This window comes from Bactrocera latifrons, unplaced genomic scaffold (genome assembly GCF_001853355.1).
Source record: "Bactrocera latifrons isolate USDA-ARS-PBARC rearing strain unplaced genomic scaffold, ASM185335v1 scaffold_2, whole genome shotgun sequence".
Lineage (NCBI taxonomy): Eukaryota > Metazoa > Arthropoda > Insecta > Diptera > Tephritidae > Bactrocera > Bactrocera latifrons.
The window spans coordinates 4,421,623-4,449,562 of NW_017535518.1; the positions used below are offsets into that span (position 1 = coordinate 4,421,623).

Consider the following 27,940-nt stretch of genomic DNA (forward strand, 5'->3'; position numbering starts at 1 on the left):
AAATAAAATAAAATAAAAAAGAATAAAAAACAAAAAATAAAAAAAGAAAAAAATTTTTTTTTTCAATTCACAAAAAATATCACAAAATTACCAAAATAATAAGGTTCAAAAAAATTTTCAAAAAAAGACAAAACATTTATTCAGTTTACTCCGATCAGCTCCGCCACGGATACAATTTTTTGAAAACTTGAAAACATTACTTATACTTATAACACCGCTTATTTCCTATAGGGTCACTCCGCTGCGCAAAACATGCATCTCCCCTGCATGTGCATATAAATGGTACGAACATGTAAACCCACGTGCATTTGCGAAACGTTCCGAGTATTAAATTCTCACATTTGCGTTTCGCACAAAACAACTTTCGTCCGCTTCACTTTTCAGTTGCAATAAATATTTCTGGTAAGCGGGAAGTCCGTTCGAAATTATTTCGTCATTTTCTAAAATATTTCTACTATTTAGCGCATTTGCAGTGTTGCAGGCATGTTATTTATAACTTAAATTAATTGCAGAAATTATGTTTTTAAATAATTGTGTTAATTCTATTTTGTAGTGCGTGCGTACACAACCGCTGGAGCAATTCAATGACACAGTGGCAAGCAATGTGCAAGTGACGTCGGTGGAAAGTACAACTGAGCGAGCGCAGCCGAAAGCCAAAAATTATTTACCGTTGAAAAGAGAACACTGGGCCGTTATGTGTGCGGCGATTTCATTAATTTTCGTGCTTGCATCAATATGTAAATACATGTTTTGGCCAAATGTGCGCATTTGCGGCTGCAAACAAGTGGAATTGCAACGTACTGGGCATGTGAATAATAGAGAATTGCGACCACAATATTCTTGGGATGAAAGTAATCGAAAGTGAACTTATTTTTATTCTGATAGTTTTAAGAGTCATTATGTCTATATTAAATGCATATATTTATTTAGGATACTTATATAATTTATGCGGACTTCACAGTCTATAGATATCGTCGTAGACTTTATATATTTCATACAAAAATCCTCACATAAATTCAGTATAAATGTCTATCTACATTTGTATGTGTTTAAGAAACTGTGTAATCCATGTCAATCCATTTTAAAATTAATGAAACTGAAATATATTTTGGAGACCCAAAAAAGTAAAAATAAAATTTCACCACAACGAAATTTCTTGTGAAAAATTTTTATATATTTATGTTTACTGCATATACATACAGATACCATCTTTTATAAGAGTTCTGCTTTCTGCAGAATGGATAAGGCAGCGAAACAAATGGGTCTGGCAGTGAATGAGTGCAAGACGAAACACCTCCTGTCATCAAGCAAACAGTGGTCGATTTTGAAGTCGTAGATAACTTCGTCTACCTTGGGTCCAGCATCAACATCAACAACAAAGTTAGTCTCGAAATTAAACGCAAAATATCTCTCGCCAACAGATGCTACTTCAGACTTAGTAGGCAATTGAGAGTTAAAGCCCTCACTCGACGAACAAAAATCAAACTCTATAATATGACAACATCTGATAAGTCAGCCTTAGGAGTTTTCGAGAGAAAGGCTCTGCGAAAGATTTATCGCCATTTGCGCGTTGGCCACGGCGAATATCGCATTCGATGGAACGATGAGCTGTACGAGATATACGACGACATTGACATAGTTCAGCGAATTAAAAGACAGCGGCTACGCTGGCTAGGTCGGGTCGTCCGAATGGATGAAAATACTCCAGCTCCAGCTAATGACTGGTTCTTGCCTGATCTTCAAGACTTTTGGTTAGACCCAGACAACGCTACATGTCACCCAGATAACAAAACATTTTATTTATTGAAGGAAACTTTTAGTGTACGCATTTTAACGCTTCGTGGGCTTATAGTGTAGCCTGTACAATCATGCAATTTAACACCGCCGAGTTATATTTTGTAAGGTTATGTGAAATCGCTTACTTCCAAAAAAAAATCCGAGACGAATGAGGCCTTGGAAAGGAATAGCGTTAGTGCCGACGTATGGTCCTAATTGTTGGAAAAAGAAAAGAAAAAATCTAAATACAACTGCGCATACGTCATAAGACTTATTAGCCCAGAGTTGCACCTGATTTCATGATAGTAGCGGACTCTATGAAGTGAATTTTCACTTTCCTCCAGCAAGTGACCGTATATGTGAAAATCTTGTATCCGATTTACGCTGATTATTTTCCTAATATCAATTTATCGTCAATCTTGTATTATTACCGAACTATCATTCTCTCATTTTGGCAGGTTTTTGAACCCCGAAATTCCCTTCGCGGATCCGTCACTGGATATCAGCAAAAAAACACTTCTAAAATTTTGCTCAAATTAGATAATAAAAATATGAAATGTCAGAACAAATGTCAACTAATATATTGAAATAATTGAATTATTAAATTGAAATTTTAAAGATGTAAATAATTTTAATAGTTTTGTGTAATTTACACTACAAATCTTTTCGCATCCAGCAAAGTCAGACCCCGCAAATGTCACAAATCTGGAAACTGCTTTTACTACTAGCAGTGCTCTTAAAGCTTCAGGTAAGTTACAGAGTTAACTCAGAAACGCTTTCCGCATGATATACAAATGTTGTTGTTTTCTAGCGCGCAACGTCAGAGTTTGCAATAGATTACAATGCGCTTGACATGATGCCCGTTAGGGAGGCAGAGGAGAAGAGCGTAAACGAGGTTTATAGAGCAAGCGATAATGATTCCCAGAACAGCAAAGCATGGGACCAAACAAAGCTCTGGTTTGTTGTTGTTTCGTCGATTTCATTGTGTTTTCTTATATTGCCATTAGTCATCTATTTATTGTGCCCCAGTGCACGTATTTGTGGATGTAAGCCAGTTACGCTGCAACGTACTGGAAATAATTTATAATTGCAATGATTATATTTCCGATAAAACGCCTTAAAAGATGTTTTAAATTTGTTTTGATTTGCGAAATTGAGAAAATATCACAGCGAATTTGTGGAGGCAGTGAGATGGGAGGAATAAAGCTTGAACTTAACTGCTAGTTTAGGTGTATGAAATACTAAGGGAACTTATAGAGATATTCACAAGCAGATTTATTTACCTAAATAAAGCTTGGAAAAGATATCTCAGTAATGTCTTTTCAGCATATTTGATGGTAACCCCTTTATAGAGGGTTACAGAAATAAGTAAATTAAGAAAAGGAAATTATTATTGTCTTACTCTATGATTTCCCTTTAATCAAACTCTTTCTGTATTCAAAGCGCGCTACCTAAAACTTAACTTAAAACAAAAAGATTGAGTTTTTTTAAGTAGCCGCCATTTTTCGAAACCGGCATTATGACATTTGTATTGATTGGGAATCAACCTATTTTGATTCTGGGAAATCGCATACGCGATCTATCCTTAATAAAGGAAAAACTATTTTTTTTTTTTGGTATTTTTCCTTAATATTAAATAACAGACAAAAATTGGTGTTTGTTTTTTTAAATTTTCAATCATTTTTAAATTTTTTTCTAAATAATAAAAATATATACATTTTCAAGTTCTTGTAATATTTTAATTTTTTTGCCATATGAACCACCCTTTTTTCCATAGTTATTAAATATGAAAATAATAACGTTCAAAATAGCAGCTTGAGCAGGCACACTGCAATTATAAATCTAATAACAAGCGCTAATATATTCTTCGAAATACAATTTAAGTTGAGAGATGAATTATTTTCTCACATAAAATAGCATGCAGAGTACAGATTTCCAATATCTGTGCTACAAATGGACTATATGTGTGTTCAGTGATAATTACAATAAAATTGAATGCAATTATGATCCACCTTTGTAATCTAGTTTTTTTTTATAATATGTATATATATTGTCGATAAATAGCCGACAGCTTCAGTTTCACTGCATTTCATCAAGGGTTGGGAAGTGTTTTTTCTTAATAAAATGTACAATAAATCGTGTTCATTATTGTGTGTGCTGTTCGCAATACAGGTTTGTGCCACTGTGTGTGAAAGAATTTTAGAAACAATATTTATAGTTGACATTAGTTTACAGCATTTGCACAGCCATTAGAAGATGACAAGGATACACAAGAAGTAGTCGATATTAAGCCGCCAAAAGAGCAAAGCATAATATCGGATACACCAGGTGTGCAGGAGTTCAAAAAAGACATAGTGAGTCACTTAATAGCAAGCCTTGGGGACGAGAAAGGAGACGAAACTGGTGTATACCGTGGGCAATTGTCTTCAGCAGAGGTAAATTTGCCCTGCTTGCCAAATGATGCTGTTAGAATACATGTGCTTAGAAGCAATTTTCGGTTGCCAGAGCGCCTTTTCCATGCACCAAAGAGATGCTCGGAGGAAGAGAAAAAAGAAGCTTAAAAATTTATATATTTGTATTTTTTTTTTTCATATTTTGACTTTAGTATTGTGAATTATTAGCAAGGTCTTTTTTAAGTATAAAGGAATAAAATAAACAAACTATTTAGTAGTCGAAAAAGTATTTTCGTATTTTGTCAATAGATGTCATTGCAGTTGTATATGGGCAGTGCTACCAATCACATTGTTTCATACCAGCTTGGAAAGGTGAGATTTTAAGCTTCATTTAACCAGAAAAATATTAAATTTGGGGAAGTTGAAAAAATGTTATAGGTATTCCAAAATTAGTGAAAATAATGAAGAAATTCGCTATATTTTGAAATTTTTGTATAAAAAAAGGTAACAATGGCACGCAAGCCACCAAGAAATGAATGATGTGATAATATCTCTAGCGGAAAAATGACAAAGAGAGGTCAGCCATAATGCTACATATTTATTTATTTCATTATTAGTATAAATATGAAGCAAATAAGTTGAAATTTGATTAGAAATACGAAAAGACTTTTTCGACTAGCCAACATTGTAATGAATAAAACAGAATGCCTTTTGTGTTTGAAGGATGCAGAAGCTTCTGACCCCAAACGTCCACATTAAGCCCTTTGTATTCCCAAGTGTTACTGAATTAAGCACCATTGAGAAACTTGCAGGATTTTAAGGAATTTTGCTCCTCTTGGAGACCACGAAACAGGCACGTGACGTTAGATTATGCGCTCACTGGAAGTTTCCTTCAATAAAGTAATTGTTTCGTTGGCTGGATGGCATATAGCGTTGTCTGGGTGCAACTAAAAGTCTTAAAGGAGCAAATCGAGCAAGGAAAAGTCATGAAGGATGGCTTTATAGTGTTCTCCATTGACCGTAAAGTCTACCATATGCTTTATTTTTGAAAAAATATGGTCCAATGATTGTCTTTGCCCATTTAGCACAGCCAACCGCGAGTTTCGAAAATGTCACTGCGTCTATCTTCTAGATTATTAACACCACAAATGCTACTATTCCTTTACTATCGTGTTCATTCAACCACAAGTGAGTTCATGACTTATTTTACCGCTGAACAAATCCATTTTAAACTTTATAATTATTAATATTTAATATTTATATGACAATAAATGTTTTTGACTTTTAATGAATAGATTACTCCATTTATTTTCTACTGGGTATTTGGTAAAAGCTCCGAGTATTAAATTCTCATATCTTTTCAGTCCGCTGCAATATAATTTCAGTTGCTTTTGACAATCAAATAAATAATTGTGAAACCCTTCTAATCTATCCAATTTTAATCGAAATATGAAAATTATTATATAATATGTACTAGAATAAAAGGGATTTGGGTAACGAATAGTTGTCTCATTGAAACGTATAATGTTTTAAGCCATTTTTGTTTGGTGGAAAGCGCTGGCAAAAAGAGAAGAGAGAGTAAGTGGAGAGGAGCGGTGAGCCTTTTGACTAGTGAAGGGATGTCTAGATACATAATTTCAATCATCGAGCTATTTGACAGTCAGACTTTTTTGGGAGCTTGGCCATAGCGGCATTGCTGGAAACTGTAACAACAGAATGGAAAAGGGTTCTTTTGGTCCCTGTGGCTCACTACTGGTGAGGTTGGTTGTTCTTTGAGTTTAAATCATATCAACACCGTTCCTATGGCAGTTTGGTCTACGTAACCGGAATGGACCCGGAGTTTTTATCCGGCAAAAACTGTCAACACGACAGAGCTCTTCCTCTACAACAACAACACTCTTCCTCCTCGAATGCCTCGTCTTTGCCAGATCCAGCCAAAAACACCCCAAATATCCCCTTTAGCCATTTAGTCGAAATAGTGGAAATATAAATAAAACATCTCAGAAGATTTGGATAGGTTAAAGGCGTTTTTGCCGACAGTTGATTTCCAACTATAAGAGTGTTTTTTTTTTATTCGTTTGGCATCACAAAGAACTATACATAACAGACTAAGTACGATCTCCTCGTAATACTGAGGGATCAGCAATTCAACCCAACTGACCCTAACACATGGTCATGCAAGTATCATAAAATTATTCTCTCTGAATCAATATTAGATCTCATAGACGGACAAATATTTTCGGTTAATCCTTATATGAAGTTTGACGTCGTTATAACCCGATTTCAGTCACTTTCATAATGTATGGAGAATTGCTTGAAATACTTGTTTTCAGAAAGCTTGGTTGATAAAATTTAGTGGATTGTGTATTATGTCCATTAAAATAGAGAGATAACCGTTTCGTCTGTTACTTCTTTCATTCTTTAAGATGTGAAATTAATCTCTTGGGTATATTTTAACTAAGTAACAAGATAAAACAAAATACCGCTTAATTTTTACAATAAGGACCACCCTTTATTCTCTGGACCATATTCTTAGAAACACAATTTTATTTGTAAGATGATTTGTTTTGAAGCAGAAATCAACTTAAAGAGAATCGGTTTACATTACCGATAATACATGCACACGAACTCTAGGTGTATTAAATGATAATTACAACAAAGTTCAATGTAATTTAAGATTATTCTTTTTGTGTTCGCAGTCAATACTATAAACCTACTATAAATTTGCCGGCGAATGAACGATTATTCCAGTCTTATTGCATCTCACTTATCGTTAGGAGGTATTATACTTTAAAAAATGAGCAGAATGTTGTTTTTATTATTGTGTGTGCTGTTTGCATTACAGGTTGGTCAATATACATATGTGACATAATTTAAAAAAACATATTCATAGTTGACTTTAGTTCACAGCATTTGCACACCCATTGGAAGATGGCAAGGATACGCAAGAAGTAGCCGACAATAAGCCGCCAAATGCAAAAAACCTAATACCGGATACACCAGGTGTGCAGGAGTTCAAAAAAGACATAGTGAGTCACTTAGTAGCAAGTCTTGGGAATGAAGAAGGAGACGACTCTGGTGTCTACAGCGCTCAACTCTCTTCAGCGGAAGTAGATTTGCCCTGCACAAATGATACTGTTAGAATAGCAGTCATTAGCAGCAGTTTTTCATTGCCAGAGCGCTTTTTTCATACACCCAAGAGATGCTCGGACGAAGTGCAGTGAATAAAATAATAAACTAAATAAATAAATAAATAAATAAATAAATAATGTTAATGAAGCATATACATATATTTTAATTTAAAAAAAAATTTCCGAAAGTTCGAATTACATAAGAACTTTGAAAAATTATTTCATGTGAAGTCAATTCAATAGAAAACTCCAACCTTGCTCAATACTTTCAAAACTGACCTATTGAAGCTCGCTAAATTTTGCTATTGAAAAGGTTGCTAGAAACATATCTAATATTACACTTAATTAGATGACAATATTGGTTTTCACTTGCACACAAACAAATTTCGAAATTAAAAAAAAAACTTTTTGTTTTTGTCAAAACTTACCTTTCCAAGTCAGTTACTAATTTCTTTTTAATGTCATTACACATTTATTTTTAATGTCGAACAAACGAATTTCATTTCATCAATTGCAGAAAGAAATCGGCAAAGTGTGCAACTAAGTACATTGATACATACATATGTACATAAATATATGTATGTATGTATTTGCACACAATTGCCCCACAATGGCGAAAACGCAAAGCTTCATACACATATACATACATACGTATTAGTTTGACCGCTGTCATTAGCCGAGCATAGCAAAAGTGCCAATTTCAATCAGCGACGAAAAGTACGAGCTAAACTTTCCATTTAAGTACGACAAAAGTCCGTTTGACAAAAGACAAAATTAAATTTCGTGCATCATCTGGACATAGTCGAGTCAGCGCGCATTGTCCCATTGATGAATTGAAGTGAGTTTCATTTTGGCATTTATTTAATCGCCACCATATAATTATGTGCACATGCAGAAACATATATACACAGCAATGTTCGTATATACGTAAATACATACATGTATGTACATATAAGTAAGTGTCGTTGGCAACAATTCGAAATGAAAAACTCATCGGCCTGCGGCGCATGATAAGTCCAACGATTATTGTGCTGCAATGAGCTTGCTAGACAAACTGTATTAAAATTGAAAAGTACGCAACTTCATTGAAATTAAAAAAAAAAAAATAAATAAATAAAGGTTAAACCTCAGAATTTTTAACAACAACACAGCAATAATATTGAGACTGCCCACGCGCGCAAATGATATTAGAGCTGAGCAGCTGGTGGAGGAAGAGGCGTAACTTGAAGAAAAATTTTCTTAATGAAAACTCTTCAAATGAAACAAGGTAGCTTAGTTATTTAATTACTACGGCAATCTGTTGTCCAAGGCCTTCCATACTATTTGTGACTACAAGTGATTGGTTGCAACATAACATTTCATAGTTGGATCGCACAGTGAAATTAAAGAGCGCTTATAGCTGCATACGTCTACCATGTTTGATAAGAAAAACACAATTTTATAATTGAAAATACACTTTATTATTCAGTATGATTTCCCTGAACATTTATACACTTGCTTGTGTATCTTATCCTTGAAGTAAAAATTCGTTCAACAGCCGTTATGACCTCTTCATTTGATGACAAACGTTTGCACGCATAAATTTTTTGAGTTCTGGAAACAAATAGAAGGCGCTGGGGACTAAATCTGGTGAATACGGTGAATGCTCTTGTGACACGATGCACTGTCCTGAATAAAATGAATTTTTTTCTTCTAAAAACCGGGCCTTTTTTCACAAACTTTGTATTTCAACTGGTCCAAAATGTTGCAATAATATTCAGAATTGTTTTACCAGTTTGAAAGTAATCTACAAACATCTCAAAAAACTGATGCCATAACCTTCTTTTCCGATTTCCGGACACAAACTCGTTTCGAAACCGAACAACCAGGTTCATATCACTTTATAGCATTTTGTTTTGATTCAGGATCATGGTGACAGACCTAACTCTCATATATAGTGATGAATCAATACACAAAATCCATTTTATCCGTTTTAAAACGCTCCAAATATTGCTGAAAAAGTCGCTATCGAATTTTAGCGAAAGCGGCACTCATTGTTCACACAGCTTTCTAAAACCAAAAAAAATTCACTTAAAATATTGCTGACATTAATAAGAATTTTATCACTGCACGATATTCAATTTTTTCCATTCACGGCGACAGTCAATGGTTTGTATCAAATAGAAAGAAAGCAGTTCTTCGTTTTTGCACAACGAGAATGAACCGTACCATCCTACCTTGATCCTTCGTTAGTTTTTCTCAAAATTTTCAACCAATAACGTGCCGCAACTACCTTGTTCGTCTGATTTAGCTCCATGTGACTTCTAGATATTCAGCAATTTCAAACGATCGCTCCGGGGAAAGTTTTGAGTCAGTTGAAGACATTAACGCTACCCGCATTGAAGGCTATTCCACGACTGTGGGGGTGGATTGCGAAAAATGTTTGCACAAGTAAATTAGGACCAAGGTGACTACTTTGAGGGGGACGAAATATACTTTTTTGTTAATGGTAGTATATGTTAATTTATATATTAATGCGTTTGGGAACAAATGATTTATGCTTGAGACATTTTCTAAGCTAAGATGATAAAGGTACTCATCATTTTGAAAATTTTTATTAAATTTTTAGAACACTCCTAATGGAATATGATACTCCTATGAATGGATAAGGAATTTCAGAAATACGTGGACAGCACCTGGAAATTGAGAAGATAAAACTTCGCAGCAAAGAAAGGTCTGGATTAAAATATGCAGAGTCTCTATATTATTTTTATTTTGGTATATAAGTTGAAGATATTTTGAGATATTGCTTCAGGGCCGCATATCGAGGATAATACTTCCCGCAAATGAAGGTCTACAATATAGATAATGTTATTCACAGAAAAGCAATATGTGATTGAAATCTGTCCGAGAGAACTAGTTTTATACACTAAAAATAATGTGCCCAACGTTCGAAAAATATTTACGCCTCATTGGTTAATCTTGCGGAAATAAAAATGAAAATTTGCAAGTATTAACGCAATACAAAATGCTAACAAGCAATACTGACAATTAAATATTTTTCTACCATTAAAATATACCCACAGACATAAATACTGCATTGTAACAACAGAGTTAACGCTACTTTGGAGTTAGTACTCTTTTCCGGCGCCTCCCACACTATTCAAGCACGCAGCAAGCTACGCGATATTTACGACCGTTGCTGTGACATAACACGAGCTACGCAATGACGACGCCGTTACAAACAAATATCATTAATAAGTACGTCGAGCGACTCTTCAAAACCTAGTTAATAAAGTTGTATATTCAGTGTTCGGTTGCGAAAGACGATTTCTGGGTTAATCGCAGGTGTGCAACTGCATTTGGGCTTACTTCTTTGATTAAGGTATTTCGAAAATAACGATGTCAACGTGACATTTGCTTTCCATATGATTTTCTCACCGATAATGTTGTTAGGTAAGTGCAGAAATGAAGAGTGATAATGCTGGGAAATTTTTGGGAAAGAAAAATTTTTAGGATGAGAAATGGTTTAAATTTAAATTAATTAATTTTTTATTTTTTTTTCTTCATAATGCAGAGAGTATGTCAGACTATTAAGACAGGGTGAGAAAGAGATCAAGAGAGAACTCATGTAGCTGGCAAGCCAATGACTTTTTCGAATTTTTTGAGCTTCGGAGCAACTGAAGTTAGCGCTTTTTCTTGTTTCAGGGATTATTAGTAAACAAAAACTTAAAAAAAAAAAAATATTTTAATTTTAAAAAATTTAAAAACAATTTAAAAAATTTTTTAATCAGATTTAAATCAGAAAAATTTTAAATAAAAAAAATTAAAAAAAAATTAAAAAAAGTTAAAAAATAAAAATAAAAATTATTTTTGGAAGTTGCAGAAAATTACACTTTTAATAGCATAACCAATTTAACGGTAATTATTTTTTTTAATATTTTTGAGTTTGGTATGTAAACTTGCAAATCATGTGCTATATGTGTTGGGCTGTGAAGATTAGTTAACAGAGTTTTCACACTTATAATTCATAAAAATTATTACAATACGTAGTTTAGGTCAGAAAATCTGACGAAGTTAAGATACAATAATTTTTCAAATCCAAAATATACTCAAAAAACCTAAAAATAGAACCTCAAATTTCTTAGCAAATGTCCAAATTAGATTGTATCAACTTCCTTTGCTGTCAACAAATCAAATTAATTTTCAGCAATTAAAAGCTGCACACCATAATGTGACAAGCACACTCATTCAAATCTTCTACGCAACAAAGAATTCTCTTCATTTGCCAGCAGCCGCACAGCAACAACTACAATAACAATATCACATTCTTTACTAGCAATTGTTTCGAAGTCCCGACAAGCGCGGCGGCTAAGCAACAATACAAAAAAAAAAATCACGTCGTTGTGCACCTAACGAGCCTGTACTTTTGCGTGCTGCCGAGCAATTTACTTACATACACACAGCTTAATTTGGTCAACCAGCAGAAATGTCGTAAGGGCCAATGGCAAATCCCTAAATGTTCTCAAATTTCATTTTTTTCCATTACGGTTTGCCATTTCTCTACGTTAGAAACTCGCCATTTGGTATTTTTGCCGTCATCACAGCGCGGCTTAATAGGCTCATTTCCTTTTCCGCTTCCTGCTTTGCCAACGGCAAGTGCGCTATTCAGGCGCGCCATAAGCTGAACGTTAGGCGTTCATGTATACAGTTAATTCACTTCTGAGTTGAAAATTTAAATAAATGGAGTTCAGGCGACTGTGCGAATGTGGGTGGGAGATCATAGACTGAGAGTGAGACTAGATACAGTGCAACTTGTTGGATTTGGGACAAATTTAAATATTTTGATTAAGTTTAAGGTAATAATTATAACCGTAGTGAAAAATATGAAATATAATATAATTATATAATATAGGATTACACCTATTATAATATTGATAGTTAGTTAGATTCATACGCGTTTAAGTACCCAAAAATGGTCATGTCGTATAGGATATTTTCAAACAATTTTTTAGGTTAACTTCACGTACTCTCTTTCTCCTTCATACCTTATTTTAACAAAGTACAAGAAGTTCGTCTCAAAAAATGCTGTTCTTAACGAACCCGTGTCCACCAGCTATTAAGGTTATTCACATATATTTTTAAGGTTAGTTACAATCAAAAAACACATGAATTCAGATTCATTTTAGAAAAAAACTTCCAGCTTTTGAGTCTGCCTCTTTGACTACCGATCTTAGATACAAAATACAATTTTGATATAAAATATTTCATTGGAAAGATTGGGTATTTCTACATATTTTCTCATCTCTATATATAAAAATTACGTGTTACGTTGTTTGTTCGCAATGGACTCCTAAACTACTGAACCGATTTTAGCAAAATTTACAATAGGATAGTAAAAACAATCAGTAAAATCTCGATTAAAAGAACGCTCTATTAAGTGGACATTTCCATTAAAAGCTGCTAACCTGGCATTGAGAAAGCATTTCATTTTAGGTGACGATATATCGGTTTCAAATGCATGCCAAACTTCTACCGTCTGAGTAAGACAAGCTACGCCTTCTAGATGAATGGCAAAAAATGGTGTAAACTGAAAATTTGGTTTTTGCGTTACGGTTGGACTAACTCCGAGTTTGTTGATGCCAACATATGTATATATATCTTCTTGCTCAATGAATGAGATATACATATAAAGGGTTTATTATAACACTGAAATATAACAGTAAAATTAAATCAAAATGACTTCTGGTTTTTATTCCATTTATGATTTGAACCACCGGGGCAGCAATTTGGATGGGATGTCGGCTATAATGCACTGAATATGGTGTACGAGCTCTTCGAACGTTCCTGGTTGATTATCGTAAACCTTAGATTTAACAAAAATAATATTAAGACGATAAATCGCATGATCTTGATGACCATTTCGAAATAAGTAAGACCCGCCATATCACAACTCAAACCAGTAGGCAAAGCTACGGTGCTTCAAATGGTCTGTCGCCTACAAAACACTTTCGATTGTACAATTATGCTTTGGATGGCGTCTCTGAAGCGGCGTTATAACAATCGCGTTTAGCGCGAAGCGCTTTTACAGTAGCCACCAGAGAACGTTTTGTGTAAGAATCGGTCAAGGTTACTTGAAAAGGGTACCAATGCAGCTACGAGCAGTCAAAATCACGTCGGCACTATTGGTAGATGCTGTATGTATGTCCACTTCCACAGTTTTTCCGATATCGATTTGAAATTTCGTATATTTCCTTTTGATCTCCTAAGACCGACTTATTTCTTGAACTCGCCGATATCAGATCACTATAAGATATAGCTGCCATACAAACTGAGCGATCAAATTCAATTCCTTGTATGAACAACTTTTTTTTTATTTGAGAAGATGTCTTCATGAACTTTGGCACCTACTATCGATTAAGGGAAGAATGCAATCTCCGAAGAAATTATTCAAGTCGAACTGCAGCATATAACTGTCATACAAACTGAGCAGTCAAAATCAGAAAGAGATATTTTTATACACTTCTCGGCTAAAAGAAATGCATCTTCTGTGCTGCCGAAGTTGACTTCTTTTCCTCTTTTTAGTGATATCGGTTCAAAGAAGTTTACTGGCAACAAATCGTGGCTAATAGAGGCAATCAGTTGATATATGTGTACTACGTAGAATAAATGTTCTAATATTTATCTACTTTTGTCCTTTCAATCAAGGCCTATACTAAGCATTCACTTTAACCGAAAATCATTCCACAGCTTATTTACGGAATATTAAAAAAAATTTTTTTGCTCTGGAAATTTGTAAAAACTAAACTGCATAACATTTATCTAGCAAACAAGAGTAACAATAACTTTTCGTTAAAAATAAACTGGCACTCACAAAATATGAATAAAATGGACCGATTCATTTTCAGTTGATACGTGGAGTCATAAAGCTCTCAGAAAGCTCATTTGGAGGCAATGAAAGCTATTGCTAGGTGTGAAAAATATGCAGCTTATAAATGAAGAAAAAAAAAATAAAATTTTAAGTGTTTAAAATATGGTGTGTGTTTTGCCCCAATACCATCTAAGCTTTTCATGGACCACCCCACCAAAAACGAAAATGCTTATGTAAGCGTTACAATCGAAAATGGCTTTCATTTCCTCGAAAAAAAATCGTATTTTGAATGCACATTGACAACTAAAAGTTTTACCTTTTGCGCATATACCGCATACATATGTATGTATGTGCATGTGTGCGCGCATGCATAATGTACGCAAATTTCCAGACACTCTGTCACCATTTCGCAAACATGTACGATTGCCTGTTGGTCCGTGTGGCGGTGGCGTCTCTCTACTTCTCCCAACCATAAAAAAAAAAGTACGTTGGCTTTGTACGCCACATCCGGTTTATAGCCGTTGGCTGACCGTTTCGTAATAAAAATCCATACCCACAGCATTGCCCTCTCTTCTATATATATCACGCTCGCTACTTTTATTTGAGCGCAGCAGAGCGTGCAGATTATGAGCGTAAGTGCGTAACGGTTCACGTCGTTTGTGTTGTAGTAGTTTTAGAGTTAACTTTTATTGGCTTTTAACATTCTCTTTTCGATGCAGAATTTCCACTAAGCTGATTTGAATGCTGTGGTGTGTTTTACTAGATTTTTTACTGACTACACTGTCGCCTGTGTTTACTATAAATATTAGTGTTTTTTATATGCATTACCATAATTTAAAGTTAAACGTTCACGCAATTGCGCGTGATAGTGGTTATTTGAACATTTTAGAGGTTAACCTTAACTGGAATTTTATGGAAATAATTTTTTATGAAATTTTCATGACATATATACATACATACAATATTATGGAGTCAGAAAGAAATATCAACGTCAGCTGTGTTTATTACAATAAAATATCTGCAACGAAAAATATTTGATAAACTTAACTTCTAAGAAATGAATGGAAAATAAAAATTTTCATATGCTTAACATTTTATTAATTAATTATTATTTATTAATATGGTACAAAAAATACGCCTAAGTTCAGTAATAACAAAAATAAAAAAATTTAAAAATATTTCGAAAATATTACTATCCAAAAATAAATTTAATAATAATTATTAGTTGAAAACGAATTCATTAGAAAAAAATGTAACGGTAAAGTACAGCGTTGCATTACCAATTTCAAGCATTGGGAATTTTTAGCGGAGTTTCATTTACTAAAATCTTAATGCGTCGAAATGTAGGCAAAGTTTTAAGGGAAAAATGGGTTCTGAAGAAAAAACTCTGGATTGAGAACTCGGGCAAGAATTTGATTACTCCTGAGTGAAAAAAGAGGTTGAAAAGAGCTTGTTTTATTAGAATAACCAAATGAAATATTAGCAAAAAAAACTATAATTAGAATAAAATAAAAAAATGGTTAACTTCGGCTTTACCAACGCTTTAATACCTTTCACAGGTTCAAGTTTTCTTCATGAACTTGATTTTGAACAGTCAATTCGTTTGACGGTTGTGTAAGCTAACGTTAAGCAGACTCCCTATCTTGGGATTGTGTTCAATATATTGCTGGAGGAAATAGTACGAGCTGCAGAGCTAAATAGATAAGGTACATACAAACTTCTGTAAAAGAGAAAAGCTGCGGGTGAACGCCGATAATGTTAGTATCATTGACGGCGCCGTAAGTTCTACTTTCTCCAGATTGAATATGGAAGCGCAGTGTATTGATCTGGTTGTGAACGAGAACAAGACGTTCATCAACAAACGATCAGTTGTCACACTCGCAATGTGGCTTACACGTCACTATTGATAGTCATAACTTCGAAGTCGTAGATAATTTCGTCTATGTACGAAACAGTATTAATACCAGTGATAATATCAGCCTGGAAATCTAACGCAGAATCACTTTGGCATCTTGAAAAGAGCAGGCAATTGAGAAGTAAAGACCGCTCTCAATGATCATAAACCAACCTAAGTTCCTAAATATTCCCGACCTGCAATTTGGTACAGAAGCATCGACGATCACAACATGTGTTGAGTCGGCCTATTTTATATTCAAACTTAAAAACAACAATGATAATGCATAAAAATATAGGCAAGGTTTTCATTACTTTCGTGAAAAATTGTAGAATGAAGTATAATTTATTTTTAGGAAAACGAATAAAATTTTACGTATACGTATACGTAAAAAATTCCAAAATTGCAACAAGAATATAACTAGTCTTTTACTAAACTAATTGGGAAGCAGTTTGTCAAAAATTTAAAATTTTCCAATTTTCAAATCGTTAACTTCTCTTGACTTACACGCACATCTTCTACATCCAACAACAACTAAATTCCGAACATTCTCAGGATAAATAATTTTTCAACAGCAAAATTTTCATGGAATTTTCATTGTCAAACAAAAATAACAAACATGAAACAGGCACGAAATTTACTGGCACGAAAATTACTGACGATTTTGTTGTTGTGTTACGCCTGACTGCTGCGTTATAATTAACACGCCATATGCTTTTATTATGGCACTAAAGTGCTCGAATTTCATTTCACCCTCCTCAAAAAAAAAGTTATTTAATTTTTTCCCTTTTTTGTTTTTGTTGTTATTTCATTTTTTTAGACACGCTACTGCCTTTAAAATATATTTACGGGTTTTGTTGCAGCGGTCATGCCTTGGTGCACCTGCCACATAATGAATGACAGTCTGGTAAGCAAACACACATATATATCATCTATATACAAAAAGACATACCACATAAGCCACCAATGTTTATGTGTGTGTAGGTATAGTTATATGCGCAGCCAGCCGGGAATCATGCAGTTTGTTGGGCGCTCAGTCGTTGGGGTGACATATTATTGTCGACATTACTGTCTCGGCTTGGTCACACGCGCTGCGAAGTATGCAAAAATCACTTTACTTTAAATATTTCTATATGTATATTAGGGTGGGTCAAAGAAAAATTGGAATGTTCATGAGACACTGAAAAACAGTTTGGTGGAAGTCATACTTGAAGAGGCTTTGTCTAAGATATTTTTTCAAGTAGTTGGAAGCGAAATTTGAAGTTTTATATTTTATACTAGGAAAATAGAAAAAATAAGGCGGAGGACCTTTCTATTCAAACTAAGAGCTAATACTTGGAGAGATTTTCTTAGAGGTGATAAAGAGTTTATCATTCTTAATAAGATAGATTTCCCATTCTAACAACCCACCCTATTACGAACCTAGAGGTGTCTAAAACTCTATATTACCTACTTTGGTTTCGTTTCTTATCCACCCTAATGTATGAATAGTTTTGTCTGTGTGTGCGCATACACCGGTGCTTTATGACACATAATTACAGCTGCTTGTAATTACAGTTGTAAAAAGTAAAAATAACGGGAAAATGTCTCACGGTTACATGCATTTGCACAAGAATGACTGGCAATGAAATGCTTTTCTATTTTTAACTTCGCAATTATTTGTACATGCTCCGGATTCGAGAACAGTTATCCGTAAAATGGCTTTTAATAAGCGATGGCACAGCAGCTAGATGTGCATTTGAGGAAGCCGGCGAGGAAAAGTATTTTTTTTTTTTTTAAGTCAGATTAGTTATATTTTCTAAAACAGGCGATAATTCTAAAAATTTGCAAAAGTGTTACGCGACTTCTTTCAATATACTATATACAACATAATATCCCGCCACGAAGTTCGAAAAACATTCTAAATTTTTTATCTCCAATTCCCGCCATTTTTGTAAGATTTTAATGCCATGCTAGTTTGCCATTAATATCCGCTTTATTTTCGTGTTTCATTTATTTCCCTATCCTTTTTATTTTTAATACCCGAAACTTAACCGAAACAATCCAATAAAAGCACGTGCTTACCCGCTCTCCTTGCACTCTGTTGACATGCATGGTCGTGTGGCTCTCAAACTTTTGCATTTCCTTTATTGGAATTGATATTCTGTCGGTTGTCAAACTTTATGTCGCACTCAATTTAACTTTTGTGATTACTGCTTTGACCATGAAAAGTTTTTAAATGTTAATATGCAAACTTTTCAGTTTGTAATTCTCACAATGACAAGGTCACGTGTCACGTGTCATTGTGCAATAATACTGATGCATAATATCGAAATCTCATATAAATATTTTATGTATATGCATATGCAGATTACTGAAATTCGGTAAAAATAGTGATAAATTTTCGAAAGTGTAAAAAGCATTCAGAAAGCTCAGAAGCGAAATAATGGACTGATGGTATTGTTGGCTTGGAAAGTGTACAATTATGAGTATGAGTTAGCTATGGAATGTACATAGAAACACAATCGAACAATTTCCAATAATATTGGTTTATGGTCATGTTCGTGTTCGCTTATATTTTGTCAAAAAATTTGCATTGAAAAACAACTCAATTAGGACAAATGAGGTAGCTCCGGACTTGTCGCAATACTGCACTCCGATGCCTCTTGATGTCTGCTCTCGAACACCTGCATAGTGAGGCCCGTATGCTCCCAGTTAAGAAGCATAATAAACTCCTCTCCAAGCAGTACCTACTGCAGAGCTTTCACAGAAATCATTTTTGCAGTCAGCTGCTTGAAGCGAAACCGCCTCATAGCAACAGCAAAAGGACATTCCTCAACTACGTCGATGATGTCAGACAATACACCCACCAGACTTCGGACGCAACTAACTTTCGATAAGCACTGACCGCAATTAACAGAGCCACCAACACCTTTACCGACTACATTTCAGTGAATGACGTACTTGGAGTCAAACAACCATTCATTGCAGACAAGGAGGCCCACTAGAAAAGAGAGTGACCATTACGCAGCTTCGTTCTGGATGCTGCAGCAGGTTAAACTTCTACTTATCCAGAATATACTCCAACATATCCAATATCTGTCCTGCGTGCAATGAGTCTCCACATCGGCCCCCTTATTGCATACCCCACTAACTCCAATCATCTGACACTCCTCTCCCAGCATGTTTCTTGGGTCTTCCGTTGAATGACGTCGGTGACAACTTACGTTATTCTTACCATCTAAACGAGCGTTAAGTACCCGTTACAACAATAACAACATCCCACTAATCGCGAGGTCAATAACCCGCTCCTGTGCGACTGCAAGATCATTTTCGCATAAAGGATGTCTACCGAACCACTTGTTCTTAGTATTGTTCATTTAATTCTTTGGACATTGACCAATAAGCATTTATGCGGTTAGGCTAAGCATCTGGTTGGACGCAAGTTGTCAAAGTTGTATGACAAGATTGAGGTGGAAACAGCCACTCACTTTCTTCTGCACTATCTAGCCTTTGCAAGTCTGAGGTTAAAGCATCTCGCCAGTCCCATCTTCGGCGCACCAAAAGACATATCGGAAACTGACATTGGTCGTTTCAACAAATTTGTGATAAGCTCAAAGCCCTTTGTCGGTTTGTGAAAACTGTTCAAATGAATATTTTGTGTCAAGACCGACATCTTAACTTAATTTAGACACAAATTAAATAAAAGTTTAATTGAAAATATTTATACACTTGAACATAATTACACCCTTAAGTTCTCAGCATTTTTCTTCTCATTCTCATGAAAAATATTCAAATTTCGGTAAGTGTTAGAGATTTTCTTTCATCCGAACTAGAAAATGTTTGCCTTATACACTTCGATGCTGCATGCTTTGAACTGCATCCAAAAGTTGCTTTATGTGATTACTGCAACAAAACTCTTAATTATATATTCCCATAATAGATTTCTAACACAGTATAATATATGTACTATATATGCATACACATCTACCTTTATTTAGAAAATTTATTATATAATTACCGTATATTTCTAACATAAAACATTATCTTCTTTCATTCTCACATCCGCTTTATGAAAAAATAAAATATATTCAATATTTTACTGCGCAACGTTTCAGTTAAAATTTCAAAATGAAACGAAAGCTTGAATAACGCTCGCCAAATAAGTCATGCCGTGAAAAAAAGTTCAAGCCCAACCCGAAAAATGACGCCATCGGGCAATTCGTAATTCAATAGTTGCCGCGGAACTTGCCATTATGCAATCGAAATCGTGCTACTACCATAATTTTGTGCCGATAGTACCATTTATGGCATGAAATATTAGCATAACATTGATTATATTTTAGACATTTGGCATTTGTATGCGCTACACAGCGCTTAGCGGCGGTTAGCCGTTGCCAACGTTTAGCTTTAACACAGTTATTCTAAATGTAGCGCTGCGGGCTAGTTAGTAGCTGAGTAAAAGCGCTATACGGCTAGCTTTCTGACCGCAAAATCCGATTTCGTTGCTGCTCGTCGTACGTTGTGCGCTACGAGCATAGTAAAATCATGTTGCGCATGCGTGCCGCTAATTACTGCAAATCACGCGCTGGCCGCGTCTGAGCAGCAGCATTTGATTACATAGCAACGGAAAATATTACAATTACGTTTTTTATTTAGACGCTTGGAATGGAACTGGGCTATCCTAAGGTTAATCGGAAGCTGCACAGAGGACAAATGAATTTATGTATTGGTATGTATCGGGTGATTTTTTAAGAGCTTGATAACTTTTTTAAAAAAAAAAACGCATAAAATTTGCAAAATCTCATCGGTTCTTTATTTGAAACGTTAGATTGGTTCATGACATTTACTTTTTGAAGATAATTTCATTTAAATGTTGACCGCGGCTGCGTCTTAGGTGGTCCATTCGGAAAGTCCAATTTTGGGCAACTTTTTCGAGCATTTCGGCCGGAATAGCCCGAATTTCTTCGGAAATGTTGTCTTCCAAAGCTGGAATAGTTGCTGGCTTATTTCTGTAGACTTTAGACTTGACGTAGCCCCACAAAAAATAGTCTAAAGGCGTTAAATCGCATGATCTTGGTGGCCAACTTACGGGTCCATTTCTTGAGATGAATTGTTCTCCGAAGTTTTCCCTCAAAATGGCCATAGAATCGCGAGCTGTGTGGCATGTAGCGCCATCTTGTTGAAACCACATGTCAACCAAGTTCAGTTCTTCCATTTTTGGCAACAAAAAGTTTGTTAGCATCGAACGATAGCGATCGCCATTCACCGTAACGTTGCGTCCAACGGCATCTTTGAAAAAATACGGTCCAATGATTCCACCAGCGTATAAACCACACCAAACAGTGCATTTTTCGGGATGCATGGGCAGTTCTTGAACGGCTTCTGGTTGCTCTTCACCCCAAATGCGGCAATTTTGCTTATTTACGTAGCCATTCAACCAGAAATGAGCCTCATCGCTGAACAAAATTTGTCGATAAAAAAGCGGATTTTCTGCCAACTTTTCTAGGGCCCATTCACTGAAAATTCGACGTTGTGGCAGATCGTTCGGCTTCAGTTCTTGCACGAGCTGTATTTTATACGGTTTTACACCAAGATCTTTGCGTAAAATCTTCCATGTGGTCGAATAACACAAACCCAATTGCTGCGAACGGCGACGAATCGACATTTCACGGTCTTCAGCCACACTCTCAGAAACAGACGCAATATTCTCTTCTGTACGCACTGTACGCATTCGTGTGGTTGGTTTAATGTCCAATAAAGTAAACTGAGTGCGAAACTTGGTCACAATCGCATTAATTGTTTGCTCACTTGGTCGATTATGTAGACCATAAATCGGACGTAAAGCGCGAAACACATTTCGAACCGAACACTGATTTTGGTAATAAAATTCAATGATTTGCAAGCGTTGCTCGTTAGTAAGTCTATTCATGATGAAATGTCAAAGCATACTGAGCATCTTTCTCTTTGACACCATGTCTGATATCCCACGTGATCTGTCAAATACTAATGCATGAAAATCCTAACCTCAAAAAAATCACCCGATATTTGGCTGACCATATTATAAATGAGGTTGTTGACTTTGCGCAAATATTTGTGGGTTTGGTGTGGGAGTTTTTGCGAGCTTTGGTGAATTTAATTGTTTGCGATTATGGAAATATTTGCTAAATTATTTTAATAGCATTTTTTTTTTAATGCAACGATTTTTGTGATTAAAAAATTATACAAAGAGATGGAAGATGATACATATATTAATAAACATAGGTTCTATCAAAAAGGCAATCAGACCATTGAAGAACTGAACGTAATATATAAAAGATTGATATTATTAATAGAAGACTTTAAGGCCACCTTACATTGATTTTGAATAGCATTCATAAGCAAACCTTGGATGATAGTGATGACTTTACGCCCTCTCTGGAAGTATCTAGCTTTAGCAATACCTTTATAGTTTATAAGTTATAATTAATATTTATTTTTTTCGAAAGACGAAAAAAAGCGCCATAATAGAAGCCACTCATATTGCAACAAAATTTGAGGTTTGGTTATATATTAGTTATATCTGCTATATGAAGTTTAAAATTTGATGTAGTGAATCGTAAGCAATAAAAAACTCAATTTCGATTTATTTGATGAAACGTTGTTTTACATTTCAAAGACAATACATTATAAGACTTAATATATTTTTTTGAAAAAGAAGAAAAGTTTGAATTTTTTTATGGTTATAAGACAATATTCTGAGAAAGAACAAAAATTTGAAATGAACTCTGAATCTGAATCTGGAAATGAATATATGTTGAGCAAGGGAAAGGAAATTTTGATGGACAGTTGAGAAAATGCTATAAAATGCTATTAGATAGTTAATCCATTAGTTAAAAAGCGCTGAATGTCTGTTAAGATGTTTTTCAGCATTTATTCAGCTTTAGAGAATGATAGCTGAATAAAGCGCTGAATACCAAGCAGCCTGACAATTTGGACACATATTTCCTTAATAAAAAGTGCTTAGCCACAATTAGGGCTCTTTTATAAGTATAGCAGTCAGTGATAGACAGCTTAAGACAAAAATCTCTTAGAGAAATATCAAAAATAAGAATTACAAAAATTCTGTAAATTAAAATATAAATTATTTGCACAACTGTACATTTCTGTCCACTAAGTTACTTAAAATTTGGATATTTTACAAAAGAATGCCGCTACTTCAAATATTTATTGCATATACATTAGGGTGGTTCTTGAAAAAATAAGAGAATCAAATATGTAACTGTTGATTTCTGATTGTTGGTTGAGGGGTGTTTGACTGATTGACTGGTTGATGCGCGAGGAATGAATGGCGACCTTAAATCTATTGTGCCCTCTTTTAAATCATAAACACTTAACTCCAGCATATTGATAAAGCCCAATATGATGTGGGGTACTTGCGAATGCTAAGATCCTTTGACCTGCGTCTACAGACTGATGTGCAGTCAAAAAGTTAGGCCCATGTTGTGTAAGTGATTCTTCAGCTATGTAGAATGCGACCAGTTTTCTAAGTTTTACCATAGGGAGGTTGATTGTATATTTAAACATGCGGATGTTATAATCCTCATTAGCAACTTGGCACGGAGCATGCCTTTCACCTCTCTCTCTCTACTCCTTCTTCCTCGCTGAGTAGCTCCTTTAAAGCTCTGGTGGACCCACCCGGGTGAAGGATTCAGGTCCTACCATGTTAGTGGATGCTGCGGAGCGGTCGAGCTCTTCAGCCAGTTCAATCCTGGCTATACCTTTGCGATCGTACACCCAGATGAGGTGCAATTGGTTACGATCCGTTGGCTATTCAGCCGTTCTCTGCACTCCTGCTTCAGTAGCGATTTGATCTCAAAGCAGGAGATTGCTTTAAGTACCGCTTGACTATCGCTAGGAATAGTTACACATTCGTTGCGATAGTTGCGTTGGAGGTTTATCTCCATGCACCGACTTTTAGCAAAGAAGAGTTTGCTGCGGGATCCTGCGACTCCTGCACCAATTCCCTCCGACGTTTTCGAGCCATCAGTGTATCACTTGATTGTACTATCCCTAAAAAGTAGCCCGAAGCTGGAATCATTCCATCCAGCCTTGAGTAACATTGACCTTCTTGGTGAAGTTAAACCTTTTGGTAATGCTGCCAATGTCATTGCACCACTTAACTCTATCAATCTCTGAGGCGAGATTATCTTATCTCGGCCAAACTCTTCTGCAGTCATTTGAAGCAGTTGTGTGTAGTGTTTGGCTATTGCGGTATGTTGGAGATGGATCAAGTCACTGGAATAACTCACACATAATACAAAATATATAAATACTTCTATGTGAGAGCTCTACAAAGATAGTAAATTGTAGCAATATCTATTTACGCTTGGAATGAACATAAAAAACTCAAGAAGTTTTGAATTAATAAAACTATACCAACATGTAAAGACCACCATAATGCACATATGTAAATTTAGAAATACAAGATCCATATTGAAGATTTACATATGTATTTATGCAATCTCCTTTTTATTTTATGTTCTTCATTTCAAATTCAAAAATTTTTTATGACGGATTCGTATTTCAGATTACCTACTCTCCCTTACATACTGAATTCAGCGAAAATCGAAATTATGATTACAAGCAAATCTCATGCGTAGGCAATAAAATCCAAAACGATATTCAACGTATGTCAAATTGAAGTACGTAAGAATGTACGAAGGCCTCATAAGGAGCAAACATCCTTATATATGTATAAGTATATGTATATATTAAATATGTCAAGCAAAGGTACTCAAAGTCTTCGAGAAAGTGCTTGAAAGAATATGTAAATATTTCATGAAAATTTATGCAAGACACGTAAATTTGTTCCGTTCAATCAGGCATCACAGATGCAGCATTGTGTGCGTCTGTGGGTGGCAACTCCACAGTATAGTATTCAAATAGAAAGTAGGAAAATTGACGGCAATCGTTAGGCAGCACAAGTATCCGTAGCACTGTAGCCTGCGTGGCAATCAGTGTCGCCACAGCCAACTTGAACGCATTTTCCCACGACGACGGCGTCAAGCAGACTCGGATGTTTGCTGGTCGTTATTTGCAGTGTACGCACCACATGCAAACAGCTGGGCAGCTTAATGGCTCGAGTTATAAGTGAACTACGTTGTATAGCGTATGCCTCCTCCAGCTTTCGTGTTGCTTGATATTTACATAGAAAAATATGCGCCGACGTTGGCTGGTGATTAAAAGAATATTGCCGCATTTCTTGAGCAGAGAATTTATAATTCTTTTTCACCAAGCTGGCTTTCACCGCCATTACTGCAATTAAAATCACATTTATTTATGCATTTTTTTGTATACTAATTGTACTTTATTTTCCACATTTCCATTGTCTATTATTTCAGTTGTTTTTTCTTGAATTTTATTTCTTTCTTTTGCTTTTCTTGTGTACTGTGCTTCTACTTATTCGTAATTACAAGTTTAATTATGCAATTTCTTTGCAATAAATTGCAGCTGATTATAATTGTATTGCTCGAACTTTAAGAGTTATTGAGTATTTGGATTTATTGTGGAGGTTCTTTGTAGAAAACATTGACTGTGTGCAGATTCTTTGGTTTTGCAAATTTATATCTTCGCATAATACTCACTCTTAGAGTAGTTTTTGATATGCAGGCATCGTTTAGAAATTGTTTATATTTTTCTCCATCTTCTTTTCAATACTGAATAGCTTGGTTTGTGCCGAGCATAGGTCTGTAGCAGTAAATATTATACTATGGATCAATAATTGGATTATAAAAACTTCAGAATCTAACTCAATCTTCTCACATTCGATCGAATATTGACTTCAATCATAATATGATCTTATTAAATATATAAAAGGTGTTCTCTTACTTGGTGCAGAGAGAGGAATGTTGCTTTGCTAAGCATTTTGGCTTATGTAAGAAGATGTATTTTCAGCTAATGGGTTTCAACTCGATTTCTTTAAAGATTTTATTGACTAGAATATAACGAGATAAACATATAGCCAATATAATTATTATGAGATGGACACGTGTTAATCGTTTAAATGAAACGAAATTGACAACACCAAAAGAGAATTGACTAATAATAGGCAACAAAAGTTTCCATGTGTAAACCCAATGTCAAGTACTCTCTATAAATAATGGAAGGAGAGAAAGAGAGAATCCACCGAAAATATAATATCCTTCCAACTACAAACAAACGGTCAGATTGTATGGCAGTTATATGAATTTGGAAAATTTCTTCGAATCATTTAGATTTTCATTGTACCATTGTTTGAGTTAATAACACATGCCAAATCTCGTGGAAGTATATCATCAAATGAAAATGTATTCCATATGAGCTCTTCATACCGATCGTTCAGTTTGTGTTGTCCAATATAGCTATTAACAGTATCTTGAGGCTCTGTGCAAAATTTCAGCTCGATATCTCAAAAACTGAGAGATAAGTTCACTTATATACATACGGACGGACAGGAAGGCGAGATTGGGGTTCCTACCACTGGAGGAGATATCGATAGTGAGGTCGCAGAGTTTGTTAAGATTCGCGTCAAGCGCAGGCATCCTAAAGGATGACTACTCCTCTTGGACCTAGCAACCGAATTCCATCTGGTATCGCAACTGACCAAAACTTGTCTATTCGGGTCGTATGGGCCTACCAATTTAACCTTACCTAACCTAACCTACATATATTCATATATCTTATAGGGTCTTCGATACCCTTCTGGGTGTTACAATCTTCTCGGCAAACTTATTCTGTTCTGAGTATAAATATTACTTACTTACTTTTACGTAAAATTAATATTAGTAAATCAGTCGGAACTTTTTGTGAGAAAAATATATTATCTCAAGTTAATATAGATAGCGCAATAAGAAATGTCGATATAGACTCAATCGTTGCAGTTACCAGTTGAAACCACTCAAGTTCGTGGGATATGTACTATGTTTGAACCCATAAAATATAATCTTGCGCAATATTTTCAAGTAAGACTGCTGATTATTTAATTCTCTTATGTCCTATATACAAAAATTTTCTTTGAAATTTTTTCCGAATACAACCCCAGATTGCTGGACAAGTTTTTCGGTAAGTTTAAACAAGATTTAACTACGTCATGACATATAAAAACTGATTATAGGATATTTGGCAGATAATTTTCCAAAAAAAAAAAAAATTTATTTTAAGCGAAAATTTCGCGATATTTGTTTTTAAAATAATGTAATAAAAAAGTCTTCATCCAAGTTTTTAAGAATTGTCTCTCAAAGACCAGTGTAAAATTTCAGGAAGATCTGTTGAGTAGTTCTCCATAAATCTTGCCAACGCGTATAAAGACGGCGAACTTAGGCTAGCCTCGAGCGCACAAGTTCTCAAAGCTCAATCGCTCGGATCAACTTGAAAATTTAAGACAATATTCTAGGGAAGTTGGGAATTTAATAAGACAAATAAAAACAAGAAAAAACATTAACTTAAGTTGCACCGAAGCTAAATACCCTTCACAGGTGCATTTCTGTTAGTAATTATGTGTTCAGTTTGTATGGAAGCTGTATGCTAAAGTAATCCGATCTGAAAATTTTTTTCGGAGATTATATTATTACCTTAAGCGGTAATCCAGGTCAAATTTCGTGAAGATACCACGTCAAATGTGAAAGCTTTCCATACCTGAACTTGATTCCGATTGTTCAGTTTATATGGCAGCTATATGTTATAGTTAACCGATCTGAATAATTTCTTCCGATATTACATTATTTTTAGGAAAAATAACTCTTACCAAATTTCGTGAAGATATATCGTMAAATGAGGAAGTTTCTCATGCAAGCATTTGATTCCGATCATTCAGTTTGTATGGCAGCTATATGTTATAGTTAACCGATCTGAACAATTTTTTCAGAGATTACATTATTGTCTTAGAAAATAATCTATA

General features: G+C 34.9%; 4 protein-coding genes across 5 annotated transcripts in view; 3 read left to right on the forward strand and 1 right to left on the reverse strand.

Annotated features, from left to right (window-relative positions):
- Positions 1-27,940, reverse strand: part of LOC108967900 — a 161,678-nt gene that overhangs the window by 62,197 nt on the left and 71,541 nt on the right. The window lies entirely within an intron of this gene.
- On the forward strand, positions 2,370-2,887 carry LOC108967904. The gene is made up of 2 exons (XM_018931577.1): positions 2,370-2,524; positions 2,588-2,887. Exons 1-2 carry the CDS (start codon positions 2,471-2,473, stop codon positions 2,861-2,863), a joined length of 330 nt encoding a protein of 109 aa, XP_018787122.1. The 5' UTR covers positions 2,370-2,470; the 3' UTR covers positions 2,864-2,887.
- Positions 3,865-4,458, forward strand: LOC108967901. Its single transcript, XM_018931574.1, has 2 exons — positions 3,865-3,948; positions 4,005-4,458. Exons 1-2 carry the CDS (start codon positions 3,901-3,903, stop codon positions 4,335-4,337), a joined length of 381 nt encoding a protein of 126 aa, XP_018787119.1. The 5' UTR covers positions 3,865-3,900; the 3' UTR covers positions 4,338-4,458.
- On the forward strand, positions 6,925-7,443 carry LOC108967902. The gene is made up of 2 exons (XM_018931575.1): positions 6,925-7,014; positions 7,073-7,443. Exons 1-2 carry the CDS (start codon positions 6,967-6,969, stop codon positions 7,391-7,393), a joined length of 369 nt encoding a protein of 122 aa, XP_018787120.1. The 5' UTR covers positions 6,925-6,966; the 3' UTR covers positions 7,394-7,443.

Coding starts and splice junctions, on each gene's coding strand:
- LOC108967904 (XM_018931577.1), top strand. CDS start 2,471: ATGTCACAAATCTGGAAACTGCTTTTACTACTAGCAGTGCTCTTAAAG. Junction 2,525..2,587: donor CAGTGCTCTTAAAGCTTCAG/GTAAGTTACAGA, acceptor GTTGTTTTCTAG/CGCGCAACGTCAGAGTTTGC.
- LOC108967901 (XM_018931574.1), top strand. CDS start 3,901: ATGTACAATAAATCGTGTTCATTATTGTGTGTGCTGTTCGCAATACAG. Junction 3,949..4,004: donor GTGTGCTGTTCGCAATACAG/GTTTGTGCCACT, acceptor AGTTGACATTAG/TTTACAGCATTTGCACAGCC.
- LOC108967902 (XM_018931575.1), top strand. CDS start 6,967: ATGAGCAGAATGTTGTTTTTATTATTGTGTGTGCTGTTTGCATTACAG. Junction 7,015..7,072: donor GTGTGCTGTTTGCATTACAG/GTTGGTCAATAT, acceptor AGTTGACTTTAG/TTCACAGCATTTGCACACCC.